This window comes from Martes martes (genome assembly GCF_963455335.1).
Source record: "Martes martes genome assembly, chromosome: 14".
NCBI lineage: Eukaryota > Metazoa > Chordata > Mammalia > Carnivora > Mustelidae > Martes > Martes martes.
This window is the reverse complement of record NC_137902.1, coordinates 59,490,190-59,508,827: the sequence shown is the minus strand read 5'-3', so window position 1 is coordinate 59,508,827 and position 18,638 is coordinate 59,490,190. Positions and strand designations below refer to the sequence as shown.

General features: G+C 35.6%; 1 protein-coding gene across 1 annotated transcript in view; it reads right to left on the bottom strand.

Annotated features, from left to right (window-relative positions):
- The window catches only part of CTNNA3 (catenin alpha 3), a 1,754,201-nt gene that overhangs the window by 50,369 nt on the left and 1,685,194 nt on the right, over positions 1–18,638 (bottom strand). The window contains exons 16-17 of the mRNA XM_080823473.1: positions 13,580–13,685; positions 7,233–7,367 (exon numbers count right to left, since the gene is read on the bottom strand). Coding sequence (XP_080679599.1) covers positions 7,233–7,367; positions 13,580–13,685 — 241 coding nt within the window. The remainder of the gene's footprint in view (positions 1–7,232; positions 7,368–13,579; positions 13,686–18,638) is intronic.

Here is an 18,638-nt window from a genome sequence, read left to right as displayed (position 1 = left end):
TGAGAGAGGATAGCCATTGAAGGCCAAGTTGGTTTCATTTTCTTGTGACTGAAAGATAAGCTGAGGCTGAGTCAGGCTCCATGATCCAGGCAATGCTCTGGAGCTCAGCTCTGGCGGAACGATGTCTAGCATACACTATCTCTGATTACTGTATCAAATGACTGCTGTTAATTTGTTTTCTCTTCCAAGCAATATTGAAAAGTATTTAAAGATATGGACACGTTTACTTTTTTTCTTTTGTTAAAATAAAACTGTGGACAGAACACTCAAATCAGTTTTAACAGAAAACTATTCCCATTTTACCAAAATATGGGATCCATCAACAGGAAGTTCTTTCCATTCCTCTGCATCTAAATGCATTTATATCTGCATTAATCTTTATCCTTCAGGAGAAGAGTTCTTTCTTTCTTTTTTAATTTTGTTAAAAGATTTTATTTATTTATTTGACAGAGAGAGAGAGATCACAAGTAGGCAGAGAGGCAGGCAGAGAGACAGAGGGGGAAGCAGGCTCCCTGCTGAGCAGAGAGCCCACCACAGGGCTCAATCCCAGGACCCTGGAATCATGACCTGACCAAGGGCAGAGGCTTTAACCCACTGAGCATCCCAGGTGGCCCGAGTTCTTTCTTTCCAAATCTAATCTTTCTTCCTATTTTCCTAATTCCATTCCCTCTTCCTTGTTTAAGATTTTATTCTACCCACCGTGGTCTTAATTTTTTTATAGATCTATTCTTTCTGGCTTAGTCTTTACCTAAACATTTACTCAATTACTTCCATTTTAAAAAGTACATAAATAAAAATGTAAGCCAGAAGAAGGAGGAGGAGGGGGAGGGGAGGGGGAGGGGAGGGGAAGGGAGAGGGGAGAGGAGGAGGAGAAGGAGGAGGGGGATGGGAGAAGGGGAGGGGTGAAGAGGGTAAGCAGGAAGAAGGAGATTCCAGTAATCCCATCTGCCCCTCAAGTCTCTCTCTTTCTTTCAGCCTCCCACTTTCCCTCCCTTCTTCCCCCCAGGTCTGTCTGTCTGTCTCTCTCTCTCTCTTCCCGCTTCCTTTCAACTACAGACTGCTGGAAAATTTATTCTTTCCTGTCTTTTTTTTTTTCCTGTCACTGCATACTCAGTATTTGTCCCACTATGACCTAATTTTTGCCTTTATCATGTTACTGATACTGTTTTGGAAAAGATATAAAGACACTTTATCAGTTCAAAATCCAATATACATATTAAGGCTAAGTCAACCTGAATTCTCTGCATTATTTATAATCTTTGGATACTATACTTTCAATCATTTGACAATACTCAAGGATCTTATAGTCTAGAGGAGAATATATATCAAATGGCAGATAGTTATAATAAATGTGAGTACTACTGTGATTTTTGTAAATGTAGAAGCATATCATAGAAATTGATAGTTACTACCCAATATCCACTCTCTCTTTACAAAGAAACAAAATTGATTTAATTGGGCGAAATCAGATTAAAACACATACAAACAGACAACTTTTATATCTGCAGCATTTCTTGCACTTACATAGAGCCAGATGGTTAAATTCTAGCCAATAATATGTAAGTGAAAATACCTGAAGGGAACTTTAAAAATGTAAGGAATGCTCACTTCTGCAATTCTTCATTCTTACTGTCTGGAATATAAAAGTCACAGCTAGAGCTAGAACAGCCAAATTTTGACCTTGATAAGAATGAAAGTCAGAAGCCAAGAATAATAAAGCAGGAAGACTAAAGTGACTGATTCTCTGATAACTTTGCAAAGCTTCCATAACAGTCCTGGATTGCCCATTCTCAGACAGTTTTTATGGAGAGAGTAAACTCCTGTTTTTTTTTTTTTTTTAAAACTGCCACAGTCAAGTCTCTGTATTTGACAGAAGCACATTAAAATCAGTGGGTGTAAGAAAAAGAGGAAGGAGGGGCACCTGGGTGGCTCAGTGGGCTAAAGCTTCTGCCTTCAGCTCAGGTCATGATCTCAGGGTCCTGGGATCGAGCCCCACATTGGGCTCTCTACTCAGCAGGGAGCCTGCTTCCTCCTCTCTCTCTCTGCCTGCCTCTCTGCCTGCTTGCGATCTCTGTCTGTCAAATAAATAAATAAAATCTTTAAAAAAAAAAAAAAAAGAAAGAAAGAAAAAGAGGAAGGAAAGAAGGAAGGGAGGGAGGGAGAGAGCGAGAAGGAAAGAAAGATTGATTCCGGATCCCTGTCTCAGCTATTTTTTTTTTCTTATTCAACATACTTTTATTGTATTGGCTCCATCTATTTCATTTGCATACCTCTCTCCTGATCCAGAAATTTATACTCAGCTTCTCCTAGAACCTTTTCTTTGATTGATGCTTAGTCACTAAACTCAACAAGTAAAATCCAAACGAGTTGCCTTACTCTTCCTAATATGATCTTCCTTCCATATCTATCTATATAAATATATTTACATTTATATAAATATATTATACTTAATATAATAATGTGCACTATTATATTATTATATATAACTTAATAATATATAAATTATATATTTATAAAATAGAAATATATAATATATTATAAAAGTATATATATATAACATACCTATATCTACAACTATATATAGGTTAGCGATGCCAGTTTTGACTAAGTAAGCTACCAAATCTGAAAAACTTGGAGGAAAGTCTTAGTTCTTCCTTCTTCTTCACTCTTACCATTCAATAGAGTGACTCTAATCAACTTTTAGTTCAGAGTTTTGCTTCAAGGGATCCACTCCTCTCCATTCTCAACAAAATTGCCTTAACCTAGAGTTTTCTTTCTCTTTTCTTTCTTTTTATTTATTTCTTTTCCTTTCTTTCTCTCTTCTCCTTCCCTCCCCCCAAAACTAGTTTTATTAGTGCAATGACACCGAGAAAGCGCAATACCGTTTGAAAGGATGTCCTTTTATAGATGAGCACCAGTGTAAAGTTAGATAGCTTCCCCAATAATTCTTTTTTTTTTTTAAGATTTTATTTATTTATTTGACAGACAGAGATTACAAGTAGGCAGAGCAGGAGGCAGATAAGGAGGGGGAAGCAGGCTCCCCGCCGAGCAGAGAGCCCAATGTGGGGCTCGATCCCAGGACCCTGGGATCATGACCCGAGCCGAAGGCAGAGGCTTTAACCCACTGAGCCACCCAGGCACCCCATCCCCAATAATTCTTATTACCAATAGCTGCTTAATCTTATCCTAAAGTAAAGCATTCTTTCTACAACATGCTACAACACTTCACCTTATCATAGAAGGCTTTTCTAAATGGATCTCCTTCTTCTGGGGGGAAAGACATTTCATCTGGAAACCTACAAATGGTTCTGTGCTTTCCTGACAGTAACCCATACGCTGGTCTCAATCTCTCCAGCAGTCAGGACACCAGATCTCCTGACCAGCCATGCACAGACCAACCCCAGATCTGCACAACAGAGCATTCCTGGAAAGGGCCTGCACTCAAAACAAACCCCCACAGGACCCAGGGAGAGGAATTTCTCCAGGACAGAGAGCCTAAAAGAAATTGAAACTAAACTCTTCATCAGGAGTGCCTAGGGTGACCTGGGATCGGCCTGCAGACCCTTTGGCTCTTCTTTCTGGTGGCCTCGAGACAGGCTGTCCCTGTACTATGCAGGCTGCAGCCCTGAGAACCCACAGGTTTTGCGCCCGGTGGGCTTCTGTCTGATCCCTGAAGTCCCCAAACAAGGAGCACATCGGCTACCTCCTGGCATGGGGGTTCTTTCATTGAACAGGGGGTGGGAGGGGGATTGCCCCAACAGCCTACACTTTCTGTTTCAGACTGGGTCTCAGCATCTTGAGGCCCAACTCCATCTGCCCCGCGCATCACGCCCGTTCTGGGGCCAACTGGTCCACCTGAGCCTCTGTGCTTAGAGGGGCATCCTCCAAGGCCCTGCTTTTCAGAGGACTTCCCAACTCCATTGGTCGCGGAGGCCCTGTTCCAGGTTTTCTTCTTTTGCTTCTTAGGGGCAGCGTGGCTTTTATTCTCTTTGGCTATTTTAAAAAATCATTGCTAAATACTCTATCCTCCAGTCCCTTGTCTTTCCATCTATCACCGCCCTGTCAAAAGGAGTCAATTTCTAAATACCTAGATCTGTTTATGTCCATCTCGAACTTAAAATTTTTCAATTACTCTCAGTCGCCTGCAGGGTAAAGTTAAAATGTTATAAATGACCCTTTCTAAACAGACCCTCTTTCCTTGGCAGCTTCTCTTCTCTCTCCCCTCCCCCAATCCACACACCAACAGTACCAAGAACAACTACTCCCAATCACATCTGACTGCTTGCTATTTCCATGGAATGCCTTTCCCTATTTCTATCGTTTTATTTCAGTTGTGCCATCCACCTTGAATCCTTGTCCTCTCCTTCTCCAAGAGTAGACATTTGTTTTTTATTTATTCATCAAGGCTTAGATTACAGCCAAGTCAGTCATAGAGCTTTCTCTTGCCCACCTGCTACGTCAGGGCAGTTAATTATCCCCTCACCTCTTACTATGCTTTTGTGCATACCGCTATGACACAGTCTATCACATGGTTTTAGAGTCATTTGTGTATATTCAGGTATAGTTTATGTATTAATTTTACATGTACTTGATCATCCTAAAGGAAACATCGTGTATTCATCTCAGCATCCCCCAGATGTTCTCTAACACCTGACACACAGATGTTCAAATCATAGTTGGGGTTTTGGACTAGTTAACTACACTTCGGCTTCCTTCTAAATAAAACACGCTACTTCAGAATAAGTGCTTGCAGACAGATGTAAGAATGACTAGAAAATAATTTTAATTAAATGCTCTGTTATGAGAATGATCTTCAAATTCTTTTATGCTATGAATTCATCTTCTTTTCCTAAGCCCTAACACCCCAGATCCTGAAAGCACTCTTCCTACTTCTTTTTAATCAAATATATTTTCTACAAGTAATGCTTCATGAACCTGATTTTAGAATGCAAACTTCACTTAGTGAGCTTTGGATAATCTGTAGTTTGGAATAACAAATTTCTGTAATTTTTAATGAGTTTCCCTGCTTTAGAATCATGCTTGTTACTTTTCAAAAGATCTCAGAGAAGAGGGATGACTTAGATTAGAGCTTCTTCTCAATTTAAAAAGGAAAGATGACAAGACAAGAACGAAGGGTCACCTGAGAGATTAAAGCAAGTGTTCTTTGGCACATGTAAATGAATGCATTTAAAAAGCTTTTCAAGATCTACCTGCAAGCAGATGGCTGTAAGGTATATAAAAGGGGGCATTAAATGTTCACTTTATTCAGATTTATCTTTTCTAAAGGGAAATTGTGGGGAAAATGATGACAAAATAGTTTTGGATTTGGAATGCTATTCCTTATTTTATATAATGACTCAGCTTTTAAATTGTAAATCATGGCTTATAAACTTGTGCCTAATCTATCTGAAAATATGGGTAAATTCGTGAATTTGAATCATCATACCAAACAGGAAATACAAATTTGTACATCTGGAGGAAATTATATTTTGGAAGAACAATTAACAGTAACATATTTTTAACAGTATATTTTTTGTGAAAGTTTATCTTCAACAACCTGCAAAAGTAGTAAATAATGGGAAAAAAATTCATATGGATTTAGGCTTTATGAATGATGGTAGATGTGTGACTGCATGAAATAGACAAACGTAAACAGAAGATAGACTTAGGTCTACAAATAAATAATCTTTTACACATTTTAAAGGAGTATAATGTTGAATGAGAAAAGGAAGACTGAATGTCTAATAACTCAAAGTAAAGATACACTATTTCAAAGTGTATATATATGTATATACATGTTGTGTGCATATACACACTTATATGCAAGTATGTATTTATATAACCACACAGATTTCTGTGTATATGGCTTGGGACTACTCAAAATGCATTTTTTGAAAAATGCCAGGGCACCAATATTGCACAGGTTGTGTTGGTTTGTGTTTCCTGTTTTTGCAAGATTTTAATGTCAAGGAAACAAAATATTTTTATCTCTAATACTTATTAGACATCATTTCCACATTATTTACTTTTGATCAGTGCTCTTCAGTTTCATCATAGATTCAAGGTTGTCCACATGAATAACAAAGACATAAGCCTCTGGAGGTTAAGCCCATTCTGAAATTTACTAGTATGACCTTGGGGAAGTTTTCAACTTTTCTGAATGTCATTTTTTTCCCAGTGTTAGTGAAAATAAAACAAGCAAATAAACAATCTCTCTGGCATGTTATTGTGAGGATCAAATGAAATAAAATTTAGGCAAGAGCTAGATTGTCAATAGAATTAGTTCCCTACTACTTAGTAGTAGGCACTACTAATTAGTTCCCTTCTACTCTTGTTGGTAACCTTTTGCTTTTGTTTTTGCAATCACATTCTTTTAAAGCATGTTAGTTCACTGAGGGAAAGGTCCAATGTCAGGCTATAGAAGTCCTAGAAATTACAAATTTATAAGTATGCTGTTATCATTTGTCCTCATGAATATAAGTTCCTAGAATGTTCATGATGTTTCACTTTAACTTAAATTTATAATCCTGGTCAAGGACCTTCTCAAAGTCACTGATAACTGAATCCAATATAGATATCAAATATTATTTTATTACCACGCCTGCTCTAGAGGAATGATCTACTGTTATTAAAAGATGAGCAGAAAAGTTAGACATTATTTCTACCATGATCATTTTATAGTGTTTTGAAACTCAGGGTCACCAAAGAATTTATGAAAATTTTTCCAGACCACCTATGTTCTATTATACTCCACTTCTACAATTACATATAGAAGTAACACTTTTCAAGGCCTGAATTTCTATGTTATAGAAAAGGATAATGGGAAAATGAACATAAATTACCAGTAATGAAGCCATTTTCTTCATTGATTTGCAAAGATTTATAAATCCATAGGCATATATTTCATAAAAATTATAAAATTCAATACAGAGATCCATCTGCCCCCTTTTTGAAGTCAGAAAACCATGTTCTAAATTAATATTATTTCTTACCCAAGTGGCTTACAAATCCTGATTCATTCTAAAATCTGTGGAGTAAAGACAAGTTGTACTGACATAACATTTCTTTACTTTGATTCCTTGTTAATTTAATTTCATGCAATTTAATACACTCCAACTCAGTTTATTCTAACCTACATAGACCTAAAATATTTGGTGAGGTGAGGAGGGGTGTCGCTGCTTTGTTTTAAGAATCCTTTACATGTGATGGTGTAAATGGCAGGCAGTACTCACAGCAGACATGATGAGCTCTCCTCCCAGGTTCTGGATCTCAGCTTTAACTTGACTGCAGATTTTCAGTTGGTGAGAGTAAAACTTAATCTGTTCCAGATAGGCCAACAAATCTTGTTTGCATGACGGATCTGGACACTACATAGGCATAAAAGATAAAAGTGGAAATAACAAAATCAGTAGTAAGTAGATCAAAGTGCTTTAATTCCAACATTGGAGGTACCTTATAAGGGAGCAACTTTATTGTCATGGAGCCCCATTTCTCAGCCCAATCCCACATAGATTCTGATATGTTTCCAACATTAGAAGAGTTTATTCATGCCTCAACCTTAATGACTTCAGCACAGATGATAGAAATAGTCAAGGAATTTTCACACAGGAAAAGTTACATAAAATAATTGCCTTTAATTTATGAAAAGGTTAGAAGTCTTCAGATTACATTTTTAGGTAAATCTAAATAAATATTTAAAAAGCAATTATTTCCTTCACTTAAAGTTGCTATTAGAATACTTCTTCGGGGGCACCTGGGTGGCTCAGATGGTTGGGCATCTGCCTTTGGCTCAGGTCGTGGTCTCCCTGTCCTAGGATCAAGCTCTGTGTAGCTGTGCTCAGTGGGGAGTCTGCTTGAGATTCTCTCCTTCTCCCTCTACCCTTCCTCTTGCTCACCTGAGCTCTCTCTCTCTTAAATAAATAAATGAATCTTAAAAAAGAAAAAAGAAGAAAAAAAAAACTTTTAAAAGAACATTGCTTGGGACTGTTAGGCAAATCAAGTGGTAGAAATGATAACACACATTGGTTATTATTTCCCAGTTTATTAAGATGAGATGTTGACCAGGACATCTGGTTAGCATTTTAATGCATAGATTTTTTTTTTTTTAAGTTTTTTTTTTAAACCACTGGGACACTCACTACAGAAAAGCAGATGGCATGTCAGCCTAGGTGGTTTTCTCACATTAAACCAGCCTTCACTCTTCTAGCAAGATGCTTGGTACCAACACAGAATACATCATTTCATAATGAGAGTAGAAGTAAAAAAATATTTATTACCTTTCAGTCTGAATTTTAAGAGTGAATTAGCAAAATGAATACTTTTAAAGATCTTTATTCTATAAGCTTCACAATTTTTTTTTTTTTTGCCCGTACTGGAGTATAAACTTTATTTAAGACACATTTAAAATGGCTTTGCAATTACAGACAGCCATTTAAATTCTGCTACGCTGGCAAAGTTTGTTAATAAAAAGTATTAGGTGTCATTGTGAATTTCTAGAACAGAAATTTTAAGCAATCAGTAATAGCAAAGGGCTTGAGTCCATGACCTTTCCCTTCCCTTAGAGTTCATTTCTCCGCTTCTCCTCCAGCTCGGAAACTGTCTCATTTCATCTTCCTCGGGATCATCTTTTCCTGCAGTTTTAATGTCTTTTTCTATTCTTTCATCTTTCAACACGATGTGCCTCGGAACAAAAACCCTCCCACAACTTTATAATCTCATCTCTCTTCCTGTTCATGACCATGAGTTCTAAAATTTTTTCAGTACTGCCTCATTGACGTTCTCAGATTTTGTTCTTGGACATCTTTTGATTCTCGCCCTCTTCTTGCGCAATAGTACACACTGTTACGGCTTCAAGTATCACAAAATGCAAATAACCAAATCTTTGTCACCCAGCCCTGTTTTCGGAAGATACATATGGATTTGCCCAGTCCATTATTTGTCTCATCATCTCATACTCAACACACATATTCTTCAACCATCTCATAACCCACTTTGCCTACTATAAAACCCACTGTTTCCCCTCTATTAACCATCTCAGTGAGGGATGCTTTCTTTCTCTCTCCCATCTATTAAATTTGGCCAGTCATTAATTTAGGATGATTCAACTCCTTGACTCTCAGCACACATGGGACATTTTTTCCTCTTTGCTATGCCCAATCACTGCTGCTTGTTAGCAAACTGAGGTTTCTACTACTCAGCCATAAAAAAAAAGAATGAGATCTTGCCATTTGCAACAACACAGATGGGCCTCAAGGGTGTCACACTAAGTGAAATAAGTCAGACAGAGAAAGACAAATACCATACGATTTCACCTATATGTGCAATCAAAAAACTAACCAAACAACCGAACACAAGCAGAAACTGTTCCGTAAGTACAGAGATCAAACTGATAGCTGCCAGAGGGAAAGGAGTAGGGGATGGGCAAAATGAGTGAAGGGGAGTGGGAGATACTAGCTTCCGGTGATGGCATGAAAGGGAAACAAAAGTACAAGCATAGTGAATGGCATTGTAATAGCATCGTACGGTGACAGATGGTAGCTACACTTGTAGTGAGTGCAGCATGACAAATCCAGTTCTCAAATCTCTAGGTTGTACATCTGAAATTAATATAACACTGTGTGTCAACTATACTTCAAAGAAGACACAAACAGATGATATATTTTAGTATCTATCCTTATTTAATTCCTGAGAAACTGCTATGCATTTATTTTTATAAGGTTTATTAATCTGGACGACAAATCTAGCTATCAATATCTGCTCAAAATAAATTTCAGGTAGATAATAGCATCGAAATACAAATATTGTTGCAAGTTGCATCTAGAATATATTCTTAAGGGACATATTAGAATGATATAAGAAATGCTTCAGAAGTTTCTTTTTTGCATACTTTTAAACTGGGGGTTTTGGGGGGATACAGGTGGGGGGTAGGTGAGCCTGGTGGTAGGTATTAAAGAGGGCATGTATTACATGGAGCACTGGGTGTGGTGCATAAACAATGAATCTTGGAATACTGAAAAAATAATTTTTTTTAAAAGAATACATTTTTGACTCTCATAACATCAGCAGGGAAACAATTCAAATGAGGCTAGTCACTGACAACATTTTGTTAAAATAAAAATATATATTACATTTGTCAGTCGTTTTGCTCAAAATTAAACGCATTGTGTACAATTTGGCTTGTGATCCTTTATCTGTTTTTTCAAACGCTGTCCTATCTTGAATTAGCATTGGTTTTCATTATACTTTACACAAAAATTTCATTTTGATTGTGTTCAGTTATGATTAGGTGGGAGTACCCAGCAGATACTGTGGATATCTTTTCTTCAGCAAAATTATAGTGAAGGAATATTATAGGCCTCAGACACACCACTCAGAGGTAAGAAAGTCTAATTTTGTCCTCGTGCAAAACACCTTAGCAAATATTCATTTTATTTCAGTTCCTCTTCATCTCTTTCCTATTTGGGATATACAGCTTCTCCAATTAATTGAGATCTATGTATTTTGCCTATCTTGTGAGGTGTTATTCAATTCATCTAATTTAGAAGACCTACTTCACATAATGAATTACAGTGTAGGGTTGAGGAATAGAAAGAGATGTATGCTGAGAGTCTGGAATCTTGGATTTGTAAGAAGAGTACTTCTCTAACATGTCATTCTCTTTATTCATGGGTAGAATGTTTAAGAATTGTGATAGCTAATAACATCTTATCTGTTAGGAATATACTGCCTAATAGAGACAGAATTTGTGCTAGAATTCTACAGAACTTAAGCAATAAGTCTTGAATGGCATAAATGACCTACCATACCATGTCAAGATAATTCTAAAGCCCAAAAGATGTTGGCTGATTGGGACAAGTGAGTTTATATTAAAGTTCTGGATGTTAAAACAGTTAATTAGGGTGCAGCCAGAGTAGTAAATTATATTTGATTACACACAATAAACATATGTTCAGGGAAGCAAGACAGGAAGAAGGGTGAAAAAAATGATTGAAGAAAGAAAAAAGGAAAAAAGACAGTCCAAGTAGATAGAATTAGGAAGCTCGATTAATGTTATTTCTCTTCATTCTCTCTGCATAAGAATTTTGACCTGAAATGTTAGAGAATAAAACTAAATTTAACACTATATATAGATCTAGATATCATAAGTCCGATGGGTGGAATTGAAAAGTGGTTGATGTTTGATCTTCTGACACTCTAGTAGTAAAAGACTAGAAAGAATCACAAAAATTGTTAAAAACATTTTTTAACTAATTAGGTTGTTCAAAATAGAAAGCAACCAATGTTCCAGCAGATACTTTTCATAATACACAGACACTGAAAATTGTCTTGCTTATATTATTCAACTGCATTCCACAATAAATTTCAGATATTATTTGCTGTCTCATTTTTTTAGAAATTTTAATCTATCAAATATCAGAAACACAGTCATAGACAATCTCCCCAGACGATCTCTATAATAAGAGTCAGCTTCATAATTATCATTTTTGATTCTTCGGAACCCTATTTGTTCAGAACAAAAGTAATTTGAAACTACTCTCCTATGTGAAGTGGAAAGAGCCAAAGAGGATCATCCATAATTTTTCATTATTCAATGACTGTTTCTTTAATCTTCTTTTAAAATGTGAAAGCTATGGGAGCAAGACAATACGTTTACTTTCTTCCATGTGATTTGGATCAGGCTAAAAACAACAGTGTAATGTAATAAAGCTACATTATAAAAGTACCCGTAGCAAGGTGAATCTGATGCAATTAAAAAAGATCAACATAAGAAAAAAAATTTCCAAGTGACACAATTTTTTGAACTTTGAAAACTGCATTCTAAGAGAAACAGAAGCACATCGACAGGAAGTATTAAATATTTAAAAAGTTATCAGCACACATAAATCTGTCTAATGCATTATGGTTTCACTTACTCGGTCTCTCTCATAAAAGTAAATGCAAAAACTTCTATAATACAGAAAACTATCAGTGGATTTGTGTTTCAATCACCTATTTATACTGTATTTTGATTTATATTAGGATAGAGTTTGTTTTAACTGTAAATACTAAATACTAAAAAGATTAATAAAATGCTTATTATGCTTAAAGTAGCAAAATACTTAAAATATACATATGTATATTCAAGAATTATTTAAAAATGTTTGTCTCTGTTATTATTATTGTTCATTTTCCCCATATCTAGAAATATCTAATAATACACTTTAAAGGTGATCATGTTTCAAAAAACAGAGAATTAAAAAAAAGTACATAATAAGAAGCAGCCCAGTAAAGTTTCCTTCAAAGTATATAAGCAAGAAATAATGTAGAATAGTTGCAAAATCAAAAAGAAAAGTGCTTTTTTTCCCAAAGGAAAATAAATACATATTATGAAGGTGAATACTATAAAAACGTACAATACTATACCTTAGTTTAAAACATTAAGTATATTTCTCAATACATTAACTAAAGTAATTGACAGATTTTTCAATTAATGTTGGGCTAAAGGTAATTAATAATGTAGCTGCTGCTCAGAAAATTGTAACAAAGACATGAGAAATCTGAAAAAAGTGAGTAATGTATAGAATTGTTGAACAATTGTATTGTGCTCCTAAAACTAATATAATCCCACATGTTAATTATACTTCAATTAAAATATAAAAAAATAAAATTTAAAAATAATTTAAAATTAAGAAACAAAGCAAAAAGAGAACAAACTGTTGGTTGTCACAGGGAAGAGTGTAGGGGGATGGGTCAAACAGATGAAGGGAGTTAAGAGGTACAAGTTTCCAGTTATAAAATAAATAAGTCACAGGAATGAGAAGTACAATATAGGGAATACAGTTAATAATATTGTAATAACCTTGTATGGTGACAGATGGCAACTACACTTAATAGCATAAGTATTTTGTAATGTATATAATTGTTGAATCACTATGTTGTACACCTGAGATGAATATAATATTTTATGTAAACTATAGTTCAATTAAAAATGTTAAAAAGATAAAACCAAAAAGGAAAGGAAGGAAACCAAGTGCTTAGAAACTTTAGCATTTGCCTCTGTAAGGAATATATGCTTTCTGCATTTTATACCTTCACTTTAGTATTCTACTATCACCATTTGTCTTAGAATTTTATATAGAATGCCAGAATATGTTGTTAACATTAAAATCCTAACATAATAGAATATTGGAAGATACTGATTTCTGAAGAGCAAAAATAAGAAATCTAAGGTATTAAGAAAAAAAAAAAAATAAAAACTAACACTGAGTCTTAGAGCCCATGAAAGTAATCTGAGTTTATTTGAAACTCAAAAAGTTGGTATTTTAAATAATTTTAATATATCTTTGAAGCTCAAAAATCTAAGGAATAATAAAGCACTAAATAATAATAATAATAATAATAATGCCTTAAGAAATAATTAAGCTGCCTTAGAATGAATTGTCCACTACCCGTGTATTAATTATGCAGTAAAATTTTTAAACAATAATTTAGGAAAAACCAATCCAATCACATAAAAATCCAACTTTGTTTTACAATCAGTGGTGGATGGCAGAGAGCAATTAGCACAGACTTTCATCATGTCCATTTGTAGAGAACTCACCTGGTTAGCAATCTGCCGAGCAAGGACATCCATCCTTGATCCTGATTCTGATATCATTTTAGCTGCATAGATCACATCAGTTGTATGCTTTAGTGGTCCTTTGCCCCTTAAAGTTAAAAGAATACCTGTAAGTTGTAGGGTCTTAGGCTAAGATACAAGTACACACATACACACAGACACACACACATGAGATTTGTTCCCCAGAATACTGGTCATTCGCTTTACGTACTCCAGTTTTGGAGAGAATCCAATTAGACATCAGTATTAAATAAAAATTGAGAGAAAAAAAAAAAAAGAAGAAGAAGTCCCATTGTGTTGAGATTCAGGAAATACTGACAAGAAGATGAACTCCATTTGATGTTCATTCCCAGGTATTTTTAATAGTAGATATCTCAGATCAAAGGTCTTTTCCTAATTCTAAGAGGCAACATGAGATTTTGGATGTTTTATATATATTAAACATTGCATTTTCATCACCAAGTCTACTTTTTAAATCTTTCTCTTTATAATTCTTTTTTTTAAAGACATTATTTATTTGAGAGAGAAAACAACAACAACAACGAGCACAAGTAGGGGGAGATGCAGAGGGAGAGAGAAAGGGAGAAGCAGACTCCCAACTGAGCAGGGAGCCCAACACATGACCCTGAGATCATGACCTGAGCCAAAGGCAAATGCCTAAGCAATTGAGCCACCCAGGCGCCCCATCATCCTTTTTTTTTTTTTTTTTTTTTAAAAACCATCTTTCAGTTGATTGCATTTTGTTTTTGCCACATTGTATCTTCTCCACAGTTAAATCACTGTAGTATCATCTTAACACTGAGTATGAATCTGGAGTCCCACTATCTTGGACTGTTTCCAAAAACAGACCACTTCTTACTGTTTTGTGCAAGTTAAGCAAGATAAACAGCCACTCTTTGTCCCAGTTTCCTTGGTGGTAATAGGAGCACACACCACATGGATTTATTCTAAAGATTACATGAGCTAATGTCTAAAAAGTACTCAGAACATGGATTTAAAAAACAAGTATTCAGTAACACAAGTTGTTATTGTTTTGATTGTTACTTTAATTTTAGTTCCAAAGGCCATGGAATAAAAGCTGGGTTCATTTATGGATTTTACAAGGTAGGTAAGAAGAAAGAAGTGCACATCTTACACTTTCGTGGGATCACATAAGGAGATAGTTTTTTCTATCTTCTCTTTCCTCAAACATAAATGATTACCTGAATGAATGGAGCTTGCATACACCCCAAGCTCTCCTTTCCCTATCTCCAGTTCCTTACCCTCTTCTGTCAACACACTGACTGTTCCAATTTGGTGTCTGTTCCTTGTTATGGCACAAAATGGGACCCTGAAGGAATCACTCACAAAAGTAAGTGTTGTGATGCTTTGAAAGGAGCAGAGAGAGTGAGGGAGGCTCTGGGGAAGATTAAGCCGGTCAGTGTGCGAAAAGGAAGATTCTGAGAGGCCAAAATACAGTGCCATTAGAAGAGAGGGGAATGAAAACAATCTCTGTCCTTGTCTTATTTACACCTTGGATGGGTCTTGAGAGTAGACGCCCTTGTGTGAAATCTAAATAGGATTTATTGTTAGAGGAAAATCTCTCCTCACGAAGACTGTCCCTGGCTAGTAATAACAGATGAAGAGGATTCATGCAAAGGTAAATGACAAGAGTATTCTATACTTAGAAACCTGGACACCAAAACGCTTGTGCCCTGTATGCCAAAACAGCCCTTTTGTTGCATTTTTCTCGTGATGCCTCTCAAATTCATTATAAGAAAGTTTTCCTGAAAAAAATGGAACCTCATGTTTTACACAGTGAAAACCTGGCCTCAGTATATGCTTATTACCATACTTCTCTTCGAAACTGCTGACATAGGTCGCTTTGTAATTTTTTTAAAAATTGGCTTTAATTATGACAATGTTTAAGTTGTTCTTATCAAATTTACTTAATGCATCAGGCAGAACTAGATGTTATGGACATGGTTACCTTCAAGAAAGGCAACGCGTTTCATTTTTTCCATGCATCTCTAGAGAAAGTTGAGCTTAAATAAAGCTGTCTAAGCTTGAAAGGCAATGTATCAATTTTCCAGGTCTTAAACAATGGCCAAAGGTTGTTTCTAGGGAGAGCAGGGAACACTCCTGTAGCTTAAACAATGGACAAAGAGTTACATCTAAAGAATACAGCTAATGTACACTTCACCATCAAATTAATATATTTCCCCATATAAAAACCCTAGACTGATGAAAGGGAAATTACCTTTAGCTTTAAATTCATACGTTGTTATGAAACCACTATCTTAGACACATGTAGAACTTAAAAGTAATACGTTATGACAGACCACAATTATTCTCTTCTTCATGTTCTTAATTAAATGTATTGTCTGGCAAGCTTCCTACTGAGTGCCAAACAAAATACACATTTTACAAATGATTCCATATCATGCCAAGCTTCCAGAGGAAGCCGCAATTACTGAAACTATGATAAATTTTTTAACACTCCAGCCTGAGACGTGCTATGTAATGAAGGCTTTTTAAATTGGGAAACGCATTCAAAGGTTGTTTGCTGTCTTCATTTCCATAATGGGTTCTCAGGATCTCCTGTCAGCAAATTTTGTCTTAAATCATTGAGTTTGGATCCGACGGAGAAAGATACCCAGAGGAGGATGGGATAAATTTTAGAAATATTTTAAAGAATGTGGAGGCCAGAAACCTTTGATAAGTAGTGGCTGCAATAATAACCTATTTCCTCCAAAAAGAGAGCAGATCTAGCTCTGGAGTAGGGAGTCTTGCAACTAATCATTAACTATGGGCTAGAAGGTATAATGGCAAAGGTTGCAATAACCCAGCAATGTTGAGCCCATGGAAAAATTTTTTAGGCAAGTGAAAAGGGTACCTTTGAAACGTAATTTATTGGTGCAACATAGACCTTTCAGCTATTTTTGATGCTGCCCCAACCTTGACTCTTATTCCTCCCACATCCTCACCCCGTTTCTGGCATCCACCTCTCCTTTCTTTCTCTTTTGATCAGCACAAGAAATGAGATGATACAGCTGGTCAGTAACAGCTCAGTTAAGTAGGGATCTGGTTTAAAAAGATAAAATAAATAGTTTTATAGACTTATTTTGTCTTTTCAGAGGTAGAGAATATGTATGAAATCATTTGGCATTTTTTGCCACTGACTAAAAACAAAACAAAAAAACTTTATTATACATTTTGCACTTTGTAGCCCCTAAATTTTTGATAACATAATATTACACCCTTTTCAAGACCAAAATCTATCTCTTCAATCCTCTTCTCTTTGATATTTGTATAAAGTAAGTCCCATGATGTTTTTGTTCACTTAGTAGATGAATACAATGATAGTATATATTTTGTTTCAGAATAATAACTAATATATTTAGCATTTTCTATGTGCTAGACATTATTCCATACGCAAACTTATTTTTTTTTTAAAGATTTTATTTATTTATTTGACAGAGACAGAGATCACAAGTAGGCAGAGAGGCTGGCAGAGAGAGAGGAGGAAGCAGGCTCCCTGCTGAGCAAAGAGCCCGATGCGGGGCTCGATCCCAGGACCCTAGGATCATGACCTGAGCCGAAGCATACGCAAACTTATTTGATCATTATAATAACACTATACATTTAGAATTATTATTATTATCCTTGTCTTGCAGATGAGGAAACTGAAGGAGAGAGAGGGTAAATATATCTTTTATCAAATAACACAGGTGATAACTATTAGAGATAGTATTTGACCTCAGGCAATCTGGCCACAGAATCTGCCTTTAATGACTATCTTATACTTCTTTCAATAAAACACACTAAGGCAAGATTAAAATATTAATTTTTAATTATTAAATAGATTTATCATGATAATTTCACTATACAAATATTGAATCATTTTTTTTTTAATTTTTAAATTATCATATAATGTATTATTTGCCCCAGTGGTACAGGTCTGTGAATCATCAGTCTTATACAATTCACAGCACTCACCATAGCGTATACCTTCCTCAATGTCCACCATCCAGCCATCCCATCCCTCCCCCACCCGCCTCACCCCCAGCAGCCCTCAGTTTGTTTCCTGAGATTAAGAGTCTCTTATGGTTTGTCTCCCTCCCCGATATCATCTTGTTTCATTTTTCCCTCCCTTGTTTCATTTTTCCTCATATCAAAGAGGTCATATGATAATTGCATTTCTCTGATTGACAGATTTGGCTTAGCTTAATATTCTCTAGTTCCATCCATGTCATTGCAAATGGCAAGAGAACCTGGATGTCCACCAACAGATGAATGGATAAAGAGGATGGGGTTTATATATATAATAGAGTCAATTATTAATACCTGAAACTAATGTTATATGTCAGTTATACCTCAGTAAAATATAATAAAATAAACATAGGAAAAATATTGTAAAGATCTCCTTAGACATTGATGACAGTTACCATGAATGCAGTAGAGAGCAAAGATGAGGGTTAGATCTAGGTGGTGGGTAGTTAAGAGGTTCACCAATAGCCATTTTCTCATGCACAATAGCCTTAAGAATCACAACCTAAATCTATCTTCTAGACCCAACAAAATAATGATATGTTACATTACATAGACATTTAAAGTACCTTATAGTCTTGGGATTTCTTTCTCGATATACTATTACTTTTTCTCTGTTACTCATCTCAGTACTCTTCCTTCCTTCCTCTTCTGCTTTCTTGGATTCTTAACATTGAACTCAAACTCAGCCATTACATAAGCTAAGCTAGAGGGGAGACTGGATTTGGATGATTATAAGATACAGAACTTTCATCTAATAATCTTAATTTTAGACAGAGTTGTTTTATTTAATTCTAACACTCAAATTTGATGTTACTATCGCAACCCTATTGAGTAGAGTAAAATGAATATGGACTCAGTAAATACATTTTGCCTGCATCCCAGTTCTGCTACTTATTAGCTATGTAGCCTTGGGTAAATAACAGTTGATCTGAACTTATTTTATCTTCTTTAAAATGACTGTGATACTTGCCACATGGTAAGGATTCACAAAATCATGTAATTTCTACAA